Genomic DNA, 18,524 nt, shown 5'->3' with positions numbered 1-18,524 from the left:
TGTTGCTGCTCGCTCCCATAGACTGCGCTAGCAGTTAAACGGATCCATAGGCAGCGCATCCCAGAGGAGCGCCTGTGTTGCATGCGTGCATCTACAGAGCTCATTCATTCACGTGTTACGGTGCGGCGTGCATCGCCTAACGAGGGTGACAAATGCAATAAATTCTTTTCTGAGAGGCTCCGCGTACGTTTTCTGGATCATTACTGGGACAAAGAAGCCATCGTAACAATGAAGAGAGATAGACTTTGACACCTTTGCACTTACAATCTATTTGGCTCGCTGAGGTTAAATAGTTCTCTCAGGGCACGAGTGGTTCTTCGTATATAATCCAACTGTAGAGTATTTCTCTCACATGCTGACACAGGGCGTAGGCGTAGCACCGTTAGGACAGTTCCAACTAGGTCCTGACAAAGTCCCGCCGTTTGGGCGGTAGGTGCACTTTCAGAGGTGACGTGATGGATTGCAACTGGCCGCCCCGTTCCCGAGTTGGCCAGGACTCTTCCAATATATGGTTTTGTACAACACTAAGGATGCGGAATTGGCATCCTCCACCGTACTGTAGTGTTTAAAGTACGCCTTGGCTTGCACCTCATCCCTCTTCTGCTATTAAAGCCAGGGCCCCGATCTATAAATACATCTAGTGGCCTGCATCCCTGATGCGCAGGCTAATTGACACTGTTAATGGATGGCGTTTCACAGAGCTGTAAATAATGTGTAGGTTCACACTTACTGCCTCCCGCCGTGTTACTTCTGGGAGGGCTACAAGAGTTTACCTGCCAAGTGCCGTCTCCGCAGCCCGTCGTCCCTGCCTCCCTCCCCTCGCCAAGTCTGCTCTGGCCAGGGGATTTACACAGAAATCAATACAAGACGCCCCCCCACCCCTCCCCACCAGTCAAAGACAGAAAACTGCATTTCCTCCTTTTCATGCACTATAACAACCTCTTGGAAAAACAAACAAGACCAGGCTACAGGAAATAATAAAATCACTTGGCTCACGGCCGTAGCCTGCTGCTCCATATAGAACAACACAGTTCACTTCCACTGATGCACAGTCTTTGTTTAACGTACCTGATTGGCATATTTCATGCAATAGAGTGTTGGAATGAGTCCTAAAACCTGCAAATTAACAAGCATTTTCACCCTTCTGGTTCCCTCATTGATGGGGTTTTGTGAACGGGTTTTTGGTGAGAAGCCTGAAATAAGGTCTGCGGTTAACAAGCTTTAGTGATTTAAACGTTTTTGCATTCACGCTTCAAAAATCATAAAAGTGGGGATCATTTATGAAGATTATCTTGCTGGAGGAAATGTGTAACTACAATTAACTTGTGTTCTCCCATTGGCTTGTTTTAGGGAAGCAGCGTGACTTCCAGGGAACAAAAAGATGCCGTCCCTGCAGCGCTCCACGTTCCTCACGATGCTCGTCCTCCTTTGAAAGGTGAACGGATTCCTAAACCGTTTGAGAGACATTTGAGACGGATCAATTGATCATAGCGAAGCCTCAATAACAGGTGAGTGGCAGCTGCAAACCGACTGTGGCCTGAGAGGCGGATCAGGTTTTAAGTCACTTTGATTTTACAAATTGAAAGATACTTTTAAAGACAGAGCTTCAAAGGCCCAGAGGTTCCTGGGATGGAGTGATGGTAAGAGGAATGAGTAAGAAAGACTTGTGAGGAGGAAACACTACTATGCACAGACCACCTTGAGTCTTTGTAAGCTTGTCTTTATATATGTTTCTTATAGATGTGCTTTCATTTCAATGCATGCACCAAATGGAGATGCTTCCTTTCTTTCTTTCTTTCTTTCTTTCTTTCTTTCTTAAGACACTAATGGTCTGACAAACAAGCAGGCAGGGCGTTAATTGCATAGGTATATATTTCCTCGTAACCACATTCGGTCCAGAGGATTCCATATTCTATCTACCTCCATTCATCCATCCATACATCCATCCATCCAAGAGCAGATGAAACAGATATGAGAGCCCACCAGCCATTAATTAATTTGAGTAGTCTTTTTTAATTAAGCCAGATCTACTGTTGAATAGTGAACCACAGAACGGGTGCCACGTTGGAGCTTGTCTAAAGTCCTCATCCACTGCTCGTTCAACCGTATTGTAACATTTGATCATCAAAAGAAAAAAAAGAAACACAAATTTTATCTTTCATCTGCACTATTTGGCACGTTGCTTGTACCACACACACACACACACACACACACACACACAAATGTGGATGCGATACATCTCCAGTACAAAGCCCCTGACCAGTTTGTGTCTCTGGCGATAAAGCACAGAGACTGTTAGCTACAGCGGCGCTGCTTCAGCGGGGAAAGATAGATGGAAGGAGTGAGGGGGGAGGCTGCGTGATGGAAGGGATGGAAGGGATGGAAGGGATGGGGGTGTGAGCAGAGAAGGGAGGGGGGAGACGATGGGGATGTGGCCCTACGGTCGCCCACAGATGCTGCCTCCCCCCCTCCCACCTCATTTCCTCCCTCCTTTTTCAGCACAGTATGGGAGAGCAGTCTTTTGGGGGGAGGCTGGCAGGCAATCAGTGATGTCATGCCAGTAGTGCGGCGATGGCAGCTTAACCTATTTTCGGAAATACCACAGAAATTCTATTTATAACCGTGCTGAGCAGCGTGTATCTTCACACATCCCTCACGGACCTGAGCATTCATAGACGTTTCCAATCTACGTGTCTTCATCACCAATGGGGCTGTTGCCTGATATTTGTGTGGAAAAAGCTGTGCTGTATACCGTGTCATAATTACCAGTTAGGGAGCTAATATAAGGATTTTTACTGTTGCTTACGTTGGTAGTTTAGAGATGATAATAGCCGATCAAATAGAAAACCCCCTCTAAGACCAGTGGTAGATGTCAACGTGTTTGCACAGCGGCAGTAATGCTGAATAATAAGTATTACTAGTGTGACTAAAGGGCTTTCTCAAGATTCACATGTGATTATTTTATACATCCGCCAAACTTGGCCCCTGCTCCTCCTCCATCCGCCCCTCCAGTGTGCTCTCGACCCGACGGAGGGATCCTCCGCATCCCATCGCTCTGTTCCTCCCGCTGCCTCGGGGATAAAAGCAGCTATTTGTTTCTGCATCTCTGACAAACACTTCATCCCCCCCCATTTATCCATCTGTCCGTTCATCCATTGTTCCGGCCCGTGTGTCTGCCTGGCGTTTGCCTTGTGGGCCCGGCTGCGTCTACATGTGCCGTGTCATTCGGCTGAGTGACGGTGCTAAAGTCACATGTGTGCAGCTCTGTGTTCCTACGCCTGCACTCCCAGGCAGATGCATGTACGACATTTGCTCGTTGTTCATTCACACCAGCGTCGGGGGCTCAACCGTTTGGCAATCAGGGAGATGTGACAGCTTGACTAATCTGTGATTGTTTTTTTTTTGGGCCAAAAACATGGGGGTTAGCGAGCCCTCCAAGGGCACAGCACTATAAGGCAAGACAAATAACTTATTATTTTCCAGGCTTGTACAAGGCTTTATCGCATGAGTTCTCCTGAACCATTCCAAAATGGAGAGGGATTATCACAAAACATTGCATTAAAATCTCCTCTCTCCCCTCTCCCTTGTTATTTCATTTTCCATCTAAAATGAATCTGTGCCCAGCCAGGCTCAAACACAACATTAAAGAGCTCATGCTATTCTAACAGAAACCGCCTCCTCCCTCACTCCCTCCTTCCTTTTTTTTCTCCCCTCTGTGCCTTTATACCCCCCCCTCCCCATAAGAGTACACTCTGCTCTGTAGGCAATGGCACTCTCTGCTAAGCTACCCATACAAAATAGATAGGCTTCCATCCCTCTATATAGACTCAGGAAATAGCTGTGACATTTGTGCATGAACAAGAGAGCGCTACGCCTCGGTGAGGAGGGAAACGTGACCTGCAACACACCAAAAATAATTCACTTTTTTATTTAAAAAAAAAAAAAAGACTGTGAGCATGGCTTCCTAACCATTTCAATCAATTCAAAATGTACCAATATATCAATCACATTTCCAGGATAAATATATAATAGAAAGCACTCCTTTCCCCCAAACATTAACATTAAAATACTTTTAATTAATTGAAAACCCTTTGCATAAACACACTCAAAGCCTAACTTCCAGGTATGCCAAGTGAAAAAGCTTTTAAAGGGCCCCTAACCTTTAACCCCGATGTCATTAATCACGCCTCCAAACATGACACTGTCCACGACCTAAAACACCACAAAGCCTCACTTAGTCTGTTTAATGAAATACGGATGGAGTTTCATAAACAAGTGTCTTGGTGATGAAACCGGTCCAGACCTCACATGTTCATCTTCCCATATCTGTCCCCGGCTCCAGGCAGCGATTAAAAGCAAACAAATCCCACTAAAGGTCACGGAATAACGGCACTTCCAACATACTGAAAAGCATAATATACGGTTATGAATGTTGCATTGGTGCAGGGAATCAATCTGTTTGAAAGGCTCTTTCGGGGCAGGGATTATAAGGAGAAAGCATGAGCGGAGAAGCAGAATAAAGGCCAGGTGAGTCCGCTGCTCGGCCGCTAACCTCCGGCAGAGCGCGGCCTCGACGGCGTCCAAGATTGGCAATCTCCTCGGAGAAACCGACGGAGAGAGAGGAGAGAGAGAGAGAGCGAGGCAGCACTCCTCATCCCGAAGTCAAGGCCCATAAGCGCCTGTCAGTAACAGTTGAGCTGCTGCATCTTTTATGAGGAAAAGCCCTGTTGCTTATTACAATATTTACAGACGTTTAAAGATTGCGAAGCCAGCGTTGTTACTGCATTAGCTTGGCTCGGTGGCCGACGCTCGCTAGCCCTGACGGAAAGATTTTATTCCAGATTTGTTAAATCGAATCGCTGCACACGACCCCGAGGAGAGCGAGACTCGGGGTTTTTTTTTTACATATGGATTCCTTTTAAAAAAACAAACTTTATGAAGCCGTTTAACGTCATTAGCAACGATGCGGCGCTCACGCTGGCAAAACGCCACGCTCCACTGATGTCTGTTAAATCCTGAAACATCATCACGGGGAGGTGTGTATGTTCCACCCATGTGACTTAAGAGCGCTGTTTATAGTCTGTAAGTGAATTTATCCCATCTGTTTCCCCGGGGAGGGAGGGGCTCCTACAGCGGTGCCGTGATCTTTGACACTTTTCAATATGGCCGACGTGTAGAAGCACTCCCGCTTCCATCACGTCAAAGAGGAGACGAGGCTTCAACACACAGCTCAGCCTTTCCAGGACTTCATATGAGATCTCACGTTACAGTAACATCATACACTTCCTTTTCTTTTTCCCTTCGACCCGCGGAGGAACGTTATCCATCAGACCCGCTCGGAGGGAGGAGGGAAGAACCCAAACAAACATGAATAAATATTTCATGCCATCATTCTGTGATTTAATGTCTGCTTGGCCGGGGTCTACGGCAATATCTCTGCTCCGTTTATAAATGCAATAACACAATGACACCCCAAGAAAGCCTGATATTGATACCGAGTTGGCCGGCGGATTCAAGCGTCCGTCCGTCTGTCCGCTGTGCTAAATCGCACCTTCCTCCTCTCTCTCTCTCTCTCACTCTCTGTCTCTCTATCGTATGAGCTCATGTTACTTAAACCGCACGAGAGATTAGTCGGTCTCACCAAAAACTCACGGAATGAAATCCGCCCGGACAAATACAGCGATCGACAGAAACCCGAAGACCTGAAACAGCGTTCCTCTGAGTGCTTTCCATGTATACATCCACTTTGGCAAAGACGGACTGTCAATTTGTACACCGAAAAAACCCCCAACCTGAACTCATGAATAAAATAAGTCTCCAGATTAGAGCTGCTTCATATAAGTGAGCCTTCTGCATGCGCTATAAGCGGACGCCAATTAGAGTCAAAGAGAGAAAGTTTTCACAGTCTGTGATAAATCCAACATCAGGAAATCCTCCACCTATTAATACCAATTGGGCGACAATAATTGGCAGACCATCGATGGCGTGGGCAGAATTAATCATTTGAAGAGGCAGACTAGACTGAATTTTTAATTGGCAGAGGCAGCCACTGTTTAGGGAGCCAAGCAGCTGATCACCCAAGAGACTGCTGCTTCAGACAATGCACATTTGCTAATCCTCTTGAGTCAAGTTATTATGGCCGTGCATTATTATCACGCTTTACAAACTAATTCCATGTTTTCCCTCATGGATTACCAAGGGGGGAGAAAAAAAGGGAGAAAAAAAAGAGTTGCATAAGAAAAGAGGAAATAATAAACACACAAAGCACAATGTGGATGACACGGAAATTAAAATGACAGAATAAGTGCAGTGACTGCGAATGCACAACACTTAAAATGATGAAAATAATGTGTGTGTGTGTGTGTGTGTGTGTGTGTGTGTGTGTGTGTGTGTGTGTGTGTGTGTTATCCCTCTGTCCGTCAATGCATTGTCAGTCTGTGGCCGTTTGAGGCTGCTGTTCTGCTGGTTTCCATCAGGATCCATCCTCCTAATCCTTTTTAACACGATTAACTATGAAGCAACCTCATCAGAGATCGTTGACACATTAGGGGTTGATTGCGTGTTGTTAATTGCGTTGCCTGGAGTCATCGCGTTTTATTTCATTTGACTGGACAGCACTTCTATCAATTCAGTTTGTTGTTCGCAACTTAATGACGAAAAGTAAAAAAAAATAGCTTTGAGCAGAACATTTAGGATCAAGTTGTTATAATGCTTTACTCAGACGAGAGAAGATGACTTCATCTATGATTGACATGTCAACGAGCTTTACTCCACTGAACAGCAGCAACAGGACTCGTGGTTGACCCGATAGATATAAAGATTACAGATTGTTTTATACTCTTCATTCTGAACTGCAGCTCTTTAGTATTTGACATTTTAAACTAAGGAAGAGATCAAAACACAACATTTAATTTACAGATTATACAAAAAAGATGTTTTCCCCAGTTCTTTAACTTTAAATATATGTGTAATAATAAAAAATGATGATTATTATGATACAAAGAAAACAGCAATCTAGGTGAGCAAATACCTCACTGTATTTATATTAAACTAATAAACCACTGCATTCATTCCACAGCTGTAATTGTCCGTACATTTCCACACGGATCCATCAACGCTCTGTTTCCTGTCTGAGAGCCTATATTGTCTTTTCCCTGCCACCGCCATCAGGCGACAATCACTTAACAGCTAAATGCTGCAATCATTATGCAACACGGGGCAATGGCCTTTTACTATATGTATGCACACACACACATGCAGGCAGGCACACGGCGGTGAATCCGAATGAGCGCCTGCACGCTGACGGGGAACGTCTTCCCCTCTGACACGCTGACGGTATGGACTCTGGGGAGGAGCGCCATGTGGCTCCATGGAGGTTCGGATAATCACGAACCGAGAGCTCCGGAACCAAAATATGTCTCCATCACGAGATTCCTGCTGGAGCCGATATATTTAGGATCCGACTGCAGCGCACACAAGCAATACAAATCTTCTTTTTCATTTCCTTCGGTTACTTTAATATCATTCATCATAATCATATTCAAAGTTATTGCCTTCTAAATAAGCAGCCCCAGAATGTCAACCACGTTATTTCTGATTCGGCCTCGATTCTTCGACGGCGTCGTGCCGTTTGTAATGGAAACACATTTCACATGTTTTGTACGTCAGTTCCATTTCTCCCAAGATTGTCTTTTCTAAATGTCATCCCAAATAAAAGAGCTTATCTCCGTTCCACACATCAACATCTGCTCAGCAGGAGAGCAAGCTGAGGAATACGAAGGGACCATGTTGGTTTCTCTCTCGTTGAGTCATGAATAATCATCATGATGCGGCTGGCCAGGACCGTTATTATTATTATTATTAGTATTAATATTATCACCATGGAGGCGTAAATGTCACTGTGATGCTCCTGCAGATGGATCTCTTCCAACCTCTCGGAGTGCAAACACGGAGCGAATCCACAAAATCAAAAGTTGGATGAAAGTGGTGGGTGGTGATGATGAGGAGGAGGAGGATGATGATGATGATGATGATGACGTCTACACTGCGTGGATGAAGGGGGGGGGGGGGGGGGATGAAACGGTTTTCATCTTTGATAACCAACTTCATTATGGAAGGTGGAAGTTGACACTGTGTGTGTGAGCTGGGAGGGTTCACGCCCTCCAGCCTCGCGCCTCCAGGCAGCGCACCATCGCCGCGCGCGCGCGCTCTCGCCTCGCGCCCTTTGGAGACGCGTTGGTGGCATCGAACTGATTTCGTTGTGGTTTGCAGCCCGATTCGCACACGTGTGTGTGTGTGTGTGTGTGTGCGGGGGGGGGGGGGGGGGGGGGGGGGTGTTAGAGGAAGCGCGCGGGATGGATCAAAGATGCCGACCCCGACTATAGAGCCACCGGGACGCTTTAAAACGCACGTCCCCGAGCAGCTGCCCCACTTAAAGAGCGCGCTGAGAACACAAACACTCCGTCACATCGACGCTCCTCTAATATCCATAAAACACATGGAATCATCAAAAAACAGACATACACATGCTCTCAAATAAAACCAACTTTATCAGCAGGATATGATAACTGGGACGACATAACAACCTCATGAATGTTGGATGAGAATATGAAGCGATGATGTAGACTGATATCTGGATACGGGTGGTGGGGGTGGTGGGGGGGTGACACATAGCCGGTATTATTCCTATTCCAACACGAGTTAATTCGAATGATAATAACAAGCAGTGAAGCAGCTGTGCGTGGGCCTCCGGCGGCGGGGGGCGACACGTTACCTTTGTGCATGCCGGTGTATCGGTCCTTGAGAACTGTCAGTTCGTGGATTTTCCCAAACTGTTCAAACAGCGGCTTCAGGTCTTTCTCCTCCAAGTTCCGCGGTATCTGCCCGATAAACAGCTTAATGGCATCTTGGTCTTTCATGGTGCCGCTCTCCGGATGAATTGAAATGGGTTCTGACCCGTTCATGGGTTTCGGGGATGTGATCGGAGGGTACTGGTGCTGGTGTGGGAGGAGGAGTGCTGGCTGCTGGGTCGGTGGCGCGCCCGGTCCGGTGGAAACCAGGCTGGAGTGAGCGGGCTGGGGCTGCTGCTGCTGCTGCTGCTGCTGCTGCTGCTGCTGTGGATGCTGCTGCTGCTGCCTTCTTGTTTCAGTCTGAGTGAATCTGGCCATTCTGAGCTGGGAGCAGAGTGGATAATAATGACAACACACACACACACACACTCACACACACGTATACGCGTACACACAGAGACGCGCGCGCACTGTGAGAGAGAGCAAGCACTCAGCTGGAAACCAGGCTGACTTTCTATCCGACACACACACACACACACACACACACTCACACACACACACACACACACTACAAAGCAGGGGGGGGGGGGGGGGGGGGGGTAATAGTGGCGGAATAAACGCACAGCAGCGATATTAGACGCTCTGGAGCGACACCCAGCGTTTGTTAGGAAGTACTGCAACGTTCAAATGGTTGGAAACGTGGACTCTGACCTGCTTCTCCTTTTTTTTTTTTATATGTTTTTAAATGACTGACCATGGTCATTAAACACTTTCCATCAAACAACTGCAACAGTACGTGTGGCAACATGATGGTGAATATTTATCAGGCCTTTTCTCACACAGCAGACACTCCTGCTGTCATAAAGCACAGGTGTTCCTAATAACACTAACGACGGCTCCTTTCATGTAAGTGCCCCAGTAAACCATGACAGCCATCGTTTATTGGTTATCGTTGTCAAATGCTTCCCTGACAAGCCCTGGTAGTACAAATGGAAGTCCCTAATTAAAAGATTGTCATTTAATTAATGTTAACTGTCATATGAGATACACTCTTCAAATAATAACAGCAAACACAATGACTGCATTGGTTGGATGGAATTGAATGGAAACTTCTGAGATAAATGAAGTCAAATAGTGCAATATTTCTGCCTTAAATGTGGAGAGTCTCACAAAGGTCAAAGTTCCTCCACAGTGCAGGTCATCCATCAGGCCCCGAAGTCTTAATGGTAAAAAATGACCTGTAGATGTTCAAATCCAACTGTAAGGTATGAAACAGACAAAGAGTAACCCAAGGCAACATGCTAAACTATGAATCTATCAGGAAACTATGTTTATTTGTCTTTCTTGAAAATCACAACTTAAAAAAATAATACACTTTATAATTTAAAATCTGAAAATGACTCCTTTTTCATAATTTCACACAACCTGCTTTACCCACTCAATAATTAATACGCTGCAGGAGTACGTTGTACGTTAATTGTGGCCACGAGTAACAAGCGCTCTGTCTTTCCAAGTGAACGGTAAAACTATCTGGAATCTGTCATTAAAGTGAGTCAAGGGATCAACAAACATTAACCACAATTAGTAGACTTACTGTAAGTACTTTTCAAATAGCGAGCAGGCTAATCCCCCAAGAGAGACTTTATTTGCATCGTTTGCCTGCTCTTTTCAGACACTGTCAATAGCACTCAGATCCAAATCCATCATTAAAATGAATTTCCCTCATTTCACTGTTACCGAACAGACACGCTGACACACGACGGCACAGCAGAGTTTGCTTCGCAACTTTGCCACAAACCAGCCTTTAACTAAAACACATCCGCCGGACAGATTTCTAATTACGGCCTATTTAACATTGGATTAAATAAAGTGATATATACCGTCTGTGACAGCAGGCTCAAGGCTGCAAAGTGAATCAATATCAACTGCTGGCCTGCTGCTGCTTCTCTTACTGTGTTGGAGCGGCACCGCGGGGGGTTCGGGGGGGATCTTTGAGTTACGAATGGCTGCATCACTGTGTGAGAGAATCGCCCTCAGCTGCCTCCGTGGCTCTCAAGTCAGCCCAATACCTGTAAGGTGAGGGAAGGTTCAAGTCCAAAAGGGCCGTGGTGAAAACAAAGTTCAGGGTTGGGAGAGACTTTCCAGAGCAGACGGTTGTTTTCACTGGGAGGGAAATGGGGGGATCATTGCGGCTATTGAACCCACGCACATATGTCTTTCTGCAAAGCTCAATAAATGCCGAGAGTAGAGGGAAGGACGCCACAAGGCAGGGGTACACATTGACATTCCCAGTCAATAACACGGCGGGTGGTGGCAACACAGACGCACGGCTGTGTTTTCCTTTTTCATTGTAAACTTCTTCCTGAATGTGATTCTGAGAAGGCCTCAGAAACTGAAACGGCAGTTTGTTTTTCGATCTGAAGTGGCAGTGTTACTTTACACTCCGGCCATCGTGGTGTAAATGTGTCGATGAGGCGAGGGACTCGCTGGATGTGGCCGTCTGAACGAGAGCCAAGAGTAGATCTGTGTGGCGGATGGCTCAGCGTGTTGTAATACACAACTATAGCTCTCTCTCAACAGACAAGGAATTATAAGAGCACTGAACCGTCGTGGCTCTCCGGACTCTGAGGGAGGTTGAGTGGCTATTTTTAGGGATGTGGTCAACACGGCGGTGGGGGGGAGGGGTATTGAGAACTTCCACTTCATGGTTCTTTTATTGACCAATGCCATTAGTGTTTCGCCCAGCCGAAGGCAGGGACAAGAAATCAATAAAGGTCACACTATTAGTGCAAACTAAAAAGTTACATACAATTTAACTGGCTGCCGTTTATTCTGCTGCTTGTTAACCAGGCTGGACCCTGAGCCGGAGGCAGCCCGGCCTGATCTGTTCAGCTTGGGGAGGCCGGAGGGCCCGGAGGGAGACAAAGGCGGCTGAGGGAGTCGTTTTGCATTCTGTGTGCACTTATAGACAGGCGAGACATGCGCACCCACGCAAACCTTCCTAATCACCAAATTCAACAGAATTCCCCCACATCCAGTAAACTAATACAGCAACAAGGCATGCACGACATATGAATATGAGCACATTTCACTTCAAAACAATACGTGCCGTTAACAGGAAGCTTCTTCTCTGCTCGGGCTGTCAGGGCAAAGTTCTGAAAGTTCTCAAAGTGCAGTTGAGGTTTAACAAGCGGTACGAGTCGGAGGTGTCCCCTGGTGCCTAATTCACCACTCACACTCCCGTTATGCATTGCAAAGCATGCTCGTTGGACTGGAAGGTGTTGTTGGAGAAAATTAGGGTGTTACGCGATGATGGCACATCACACTGGAGACAGTTTTATGGGCCGCTAACTTAACAGGCTGATGAGATGTGATAAGAGCAGGCTGAGCTGTGGAGTTATTGTGCCACACCTTTTCTTTTTCTTTTTTTTAAATCAATGAGTTCCTCGCTCTAAAAGTAGGACGGAGCTCCTCTGTGTCACCAACCAATAATGCCACTTGGTAATCGCACCCATTAAAAAGAACAAAAATGCATAAATTCTCTTTTTGTGGAGTGTAAATAATGATGCAAATGTTAAACAACCATTCAAGCATTTGAGCACCTCTGGTTTTTAATTCTAGAGCACGGATGTAGTCATTAAGTGAGAAAGGAACACGTATTTGGGTTCACCGTCTTAATAATCATGGAACCATGATTACACTGACCTTGCTTCACGCTCTAGAGACTAAATACAAACTTCTTTATGGAAAACAGTTTCAGCATTTTCTCACTTTCCCAGCATACTTAAGGTGTGATTTTATTCTGGTTGAGTTATGGCAGCTGCATGATTTGCACTTATTAGTACATTTAAACAATAATTTTACTTATTAACATAAAAACATAATCAACAAATAATTTCTGATGGGTTATGAAGATAATATGAAACTATCCAGAAAAAAATGTATCAATTCACCCCATCTTTACAGGCTACATCATCAAATTAGTGAATCAATAATTATCATGCAATTAATGATATGCAATTCTGAAATGGACACTTTATATTTTGACGTCAATATATTTGTACTTTTACTTATGCAAGTAAATCATTATGAATGCAGGAATTTTATTTATGTGGGATTGTTCCCGTCACTTAAAAAGGTGCAGTGCGTAGGATTTGGCGACATCTAGCAGCGAGGTTACAGATTGCACTAAAACTTCTCTATGTATAAAGAAGGAATTTTCATAAAGTACAGAGAGGAAGAAGGAAGCCATAATCACTGATTATAAAGATGTACTAAAAAAAAAAAAAAAAAAAAAAAAAAAGAAGGAAAAGTGTCTAGGCAAATGTCTAAACTATATATTATGAAATAGATTAAAAAGGATTCAATGTGAAAAATTTTGAAAATGGAGAAGGGGTAGTAGTAAATATGTTATTCTTCTTACTACTCCTTTTCGGACATGTTAAAAGGTTTAAATATTTTGTGCTTTATTACTGGTAAAAAAAAAAATGTTACTCTGATTTTGTTATTATTCTTGTTTGTTGTTTGTTTGTTTTTGTTTTTGTTGTTGTTTTGCCTTTTCTTTACATTATTTCTATTTATGTTGTTATTTCTTTCACATGTTCGAAATAAAGCATGCAGGAGAAAAACTGACTCAAAAAAAAAAAAAAGAAAACACAAAAATGCAAATGGAGCCACAGTTTAGTTTGTCCATTCTGGGCTACTATAGAAACAGGGAGACCATCTCTGAACAGACGGCTCATTCTAAGCCAACCAAAAACACATTTCACAATTCAAATTATTATAAACTAAAGAAAGGATATTTATGATATTAGAATCCATTTCTGCCAACCAATCCCGTACACTCTACCTTTCTAGTTAAAAGATCTGAGCCCCTCATTCCAGCACTGTGTCACGGGTATACGACTAAAAAAGTAGGTATGGACCCAAATAAAATAAAATGGGTTATTTAAAGAATAAGCTAACAAAAAACAGCTTATTCCAAACTCAGGGAGGCCACAACGGCAAAGACACTAACAAAAAAAAGGGAACAACATAATCCACAGGAAACCAGAACTCCCAAACACAGACGACCAAGCAAAGACAGAACAGACTAAATCCACAGGGCTGATTAGGGCGACGGCAGACAGGTGTGGAAACACAAGGGACGGCTACGGTGATAAGAACGAGAGGCAAGGCTGACGAGACAACGAGACACAGCTGGGAGACAAAAAAGGGGGGAAACAAGACACGAAGCAAAGCAGTGACAACACAAGACAGAAGGACTACAAAATAAAACAGGAAACCAACACTACAAAAACCCAGTAATGACAGAAACAAGACAGGAAGCAAAGCACACAACACAAGACAGGGACAAGGACTACAGAATAAAACCCGGAACCAACACTACTAGAACACAGTGGTGACACACTGCTGATTTGGCTCAAGCTTTGATCCAAATCCAGAATCCTCCCGTTGAGCTGGATGTTCTCGGCCCACGAGGGTCACGAAGCAGACGATCCTCCTGCACCGCGTCTCTTGCTGTGCAGCACATGAGTTTCAGGATGACTGAAGGTCAGGAATGATTAGAAATAATGAGCCAATTTTGACAAATTGAAGATAATTTCGTTTTATCATCCCAAAAGATTGCCTCTAAAAGAATGCCATCGCCAGCTGTGATTGTTGCAGTTCTGTTGTAGGAAAGAGATAAACGGGCAGCCTGCAGAGCAATCTTTTCCCTTCTCACTGACCTCAGTGACTGCTGTGATCTGCTGCTTCTATTTGGTGTTAATGCAGTTATATCCAGAAAAATAAACATCAAACTGCTGCTTCTCTGGCTCAATCTTGTTCATTTTCTAGAGAGAATAGTTCCCATCATGCATTTTGAAAAAAATAATACAAATAGAGGAAAGCACATAATAAAAAACAACAATATTCTATCATCGTCACCCTTACAAAAATACAATCTAAAGATATATATTATAAACTATACAGCACATCAGAATATAAGGAATATCCAACCTGGATCCAAGGTTTAGATTGCACTTCTCTTTTCACACCACTAGATGGGAGCTGTGTTCCACGCTGATTTCCCTCTCCACGCCTACCACCCATCTAAGGACACCCAAGTCTCAATGATGTATTGTTGCCAGTTCCCCCTAAAGCTGTGTCTTAAATATCACATTCCCGGTTAATAACCCATATCCACAGAAAATCATTCTCATACAGAATCTGCCAGCCGAACAAGCAGTGCTCAGTCGATAGTTCTGGATATTTGTCCTCCTGAGCCGGCTGGTTATCTCTCTGCTTTGGCACGGTGTGTTCGTGTTCATACATTCCACTGTTGTGGGAAGCTTTAAAATCAAAAGTTTAAAGGCCTTTATTGTAATAGTATGGTGGGGAAAGTGTTGCTGCAGCTGTGGAGTGTGTGTTTGGATCTGGTGAGTTCGGGCGCGTTGAGAGGAGGTTTCTGGGCCACTGAACAGCTGTTGTGTTCAGGCCTCAATGAGACCCAGTGAGTTTAGGTGCACCAAACACTCCTCCCACACATATGTCAATATCTGACGGATTGTTTCTCAGTTTTCACTATTTCTGTACAATCTGTGAGTCATCCAGGAAAGTGTGCTCAGAACTACTTTAATTCCTGTGTGAATAAATCGGATCTCAGTGGCCTTTAGGTTGAAAGAGGAACATAAATGAAGAATGATGATGAACTGTGCTTGCAGCCTTGTCAAAGGTTCAGCGCTGCACATGAAAAGTCAATGGAGGCAGAGGATTCACAAACTACAAATCTTTGTATATGTGTGCCCTGTCTAATCTGCGTGACCATACTTTGCAATGAACTCTGGGATACATGGAGGCCTCCATTCTTGCTACAATGGAGGGAAAACTGTTGAATATTTAAATTGGAACTGCTATTGACTTTGTTTGGCAGCCATCTCTTGTGGTTTCAGTTTAGAATGTATGAGGCAGACTGTTCCCCCACTAGGTTCATTCTTTTTGACGTATCAGGATGCCACGCAGTGTTTTATTCATCTCAAAATAAAAATACAACAAACACCTTTGTTGCTTTGCTTCCCAGTAGTAGTTTAATTCATCGTTGAAATCATAACTGACATGTAACCAGTAACATAACCATAATAGTAAACATTTCACTGCTATGCTTGTGTCCTGTTTCTCAGAGGTAATGATTCTCAGGCAGTGTCACTGCTACCAATTAATATTAAAATGAGCATTATCAAGTTCTGCTGTGTTTGATTCCAGATGTTCAGGTGGGAGAAAGAGACCCTGCAGCATGTTTGCTGGGTTGAGCCAGACAGAGCTGGGACAGAGACTCCCTACTGCAACATGACATGATTGGAGATCCAGAGAACCTGATCTTTCTGTTCAAAGTGTCTGAAGTTACAAAAAATATATGTCAAATGATTTCAAAGATAAACAAATCACAAGTTGTCTTTCTTGAAGGAGGCGTGTACAAATAGCTATGCATTCCTGGAGAGGTTGCTAGGTGACAGTGGCTGGTTGACAACGGTATGCATGTAATACAACGTGGGCAAGGGTTTTTAAAGCTGGAAAAGCTGAAAACAGAACAATACAATGAAATGGCCCATGGTTAGAGACAACTGTGCATCATTCATAAATCATTACACCTGCTCTTGGTCGAAACTGGTCAAAATGACAAATACTTGTTAGCTTGATAACTTAATGCCCAAAATGCTGGCTAAAGTTGCTTTCATGACCACAGCAACACACTCTGTCAGAAGAAATGAGTGGAAAAACAGATATATCCTGGCAGAAAATGACCAGCACCTTTTCTGTGAAGTTTAGGGGCAGAAGTTCAACTGTACCATTCACAGACACTACCTATAACAGAATATGATGTAGATTTACACCAAAATGAACTATCGAACTTGCTTTAGAGTCCGAAAATGACTCTGATAAAATATTCCTGGCACATCAGGTCACGTCAAAGGAGCATGCGGGATAACAAATGCTGAACAACTCATCCAACTACAGCGATACTGGACTACACCGTTAACAGAATGAGTTTTCTGAAGGTTTCTCAAAAGCTCAGCTTCTTTGAGTTGTATAAGTAAGTGTGTGTTGAACTCTTGCTGTTTGCAGTGAGTTTTAGTCTGCAGACATGGTTTATTCACGCCCTCAGGAACATTATAGGAACATCAAACAGGGCTTGAAATGACGACTTCAGACGACCCCATTCATCATTTTCTGAACAGTTAATCCCGGTCAGCGTGGCAGTGTGATCCAGCATCAACATGGCTGACGATTTCAGATGCAGTGGAGGGATGTCTGCTGGAGTGTGTTGTATCTGTGAGTTTCTCTGTGCTTTGTTTACGTAGCCAGGCCATGTGACGTCTCCTGCATTATAGTGCATGTGAGTGCATGTGAGCGTGCACACTGGCTGAATCATGGTAGCTAATCTGTTACAGCTCCCAACCGATGGAGTTTTTTTACCAGAACGTAGCACCCACTCTCCCCCTCAGCTAAACACTGTTAGCTCGGTTAGCGTGTTTGCAGTAGTCTGATTGTAGCCGCAGCAGGAACAGCTATGGGATGCAGGGTGTGCTAACTAGCTAACGTTAAAAACGACAGCAGACAACAAACCAAGTTTATTCATATGTGATACTGCTGGTCAATATTTTCAACTTTGTATCATTATTAGCACCAATGCTGATGCTAGCTAGCTATGTTACCTTAAGCTAGCTAGAGAGCTAGCTTTGTTAAGATTGAGTCGGTACAAAATACTTATGCTAACACTAAGACATACATAATGCTAAAATAATCTGACAACAATAAGTGTGTTGAACTTTGAACTGAATGCAGAGCAACTGATCTGACGGACACTAAGCGGACAATAAATTTACTGGGCAAAAAACACAATACAATCAGTCTCCTTGTTCACACTGTTAGCACTGTTAGCACTGTTAGCTGTGTGTCAGCCGTTGCTACGTTGAGAGCTGTGTGGAGGCAATTAGAAAGACTGTGAACATTTAGTGATTAGTAGGTCCACAATGATCCAAAAGGAATAAAATGTATTCAAAGAATAGATTAATAGAGTGCCCCCCCTTCCCCCCCCCCCCAAAAAAAGCCAAATGGTCGCAAGGAATAATTTTAACATCCACGCTAATGATTCTTTGTGTTGGATCTGTGTTCTTCACTTCAAATGATCTGATAAAAATGTCTTTTTTCTTCTTTCTCCCAGCAGACAAAGCGGCTGACAATAGGCTCCCTCTTAAAAAAACATGACAAACAGATCTCGGATCAGAGTTATTCATACAGCCTTGACGTCGACCTTAACTCGCACAAGGGATATTATGCAAATGAGCCTATTGACACTCGCTGATCTGATATGCTAATAGTCCCTCAGACCCAGACCTTGAATGGTACTTTGTATGCTTGTTAGATGCAGCTGCCTCCATGTTGTATTGTTAAACAGAATTGTTCATCCTCCTCTATTTGACTGCATGCTACACATACAAAAGATACACAAACGTATTGTAAGGCTTTGATAAAAAACAAACAAAAATGCGTTTGAGAAGACAAAAGGATGAGCTCAGCTGTCTGAAATCCTTTTGTAACACATCGTATGAATAAATTAGATGATAAAACCTATTGTAATGGTTGTAAACCGAAATAAAGGCACTTGTACCGATGTAGAAACACACTCATTACATCAATGACCACCTTCAAGTACCACAACAAAGTGACCAAATCCAATATTGGTGTCTGAAGACA

At 43.9% G+C, this 18,524-nt stretch overlaps 1 protein-coding gene across 10 annotated transcripts in view; it reads right to left on the bottom strand.

The window, feature by feature from the left end:
• The window catches only part of celf5a (cugbp, Elav-like family member 5a), a 175,485-nt gene extending 166,275 nt beyond the window's left edge, over positions 1-9,210 (bottom strand). For 3 of the 10 annotated variants that reach the window (XM_084011754.1, XM_084011751.1, XM_084011759.1), the window contains exon 1: positions 8,774-9,207. In XM_084011754.1, the coding sequence (XP_083867880.1) occupies positions 8,774-9,167 (394 nt within the window). In that variant the 5' untranslated portion in view covers positions 9,168-9,207. Of the gene's footprint in view, positions 1-8,773 lie in introns of all 10 variants that reach the window. The other 7 variants (XM_084011755.1, XM_084011756.1, XM_084011760.1 and 4 more) reach the window with 5 other exon arrangements.
• Between the last annotated feature and the right edge of the window lie 9,314 nt (positions 9,211-18,524).

The sequence above is a fragment of the Eutrigla gurnardus genome, assembly GCF_963514095.1.
Source record: "Eutrigla gurnardus genome assembly, chromosome: 6".
Taxonomy (NCBI): Eukaryota; Metazoa; Chordata; class Actinopteri; order Perciformes; family Triglidae; genus Eutrigla; species Eutrigla gurnardus.
Note: the sequence above shows the minus strand (reverse complement) of the source record. Positions and strands in the feature narration are given on the sequence as shown.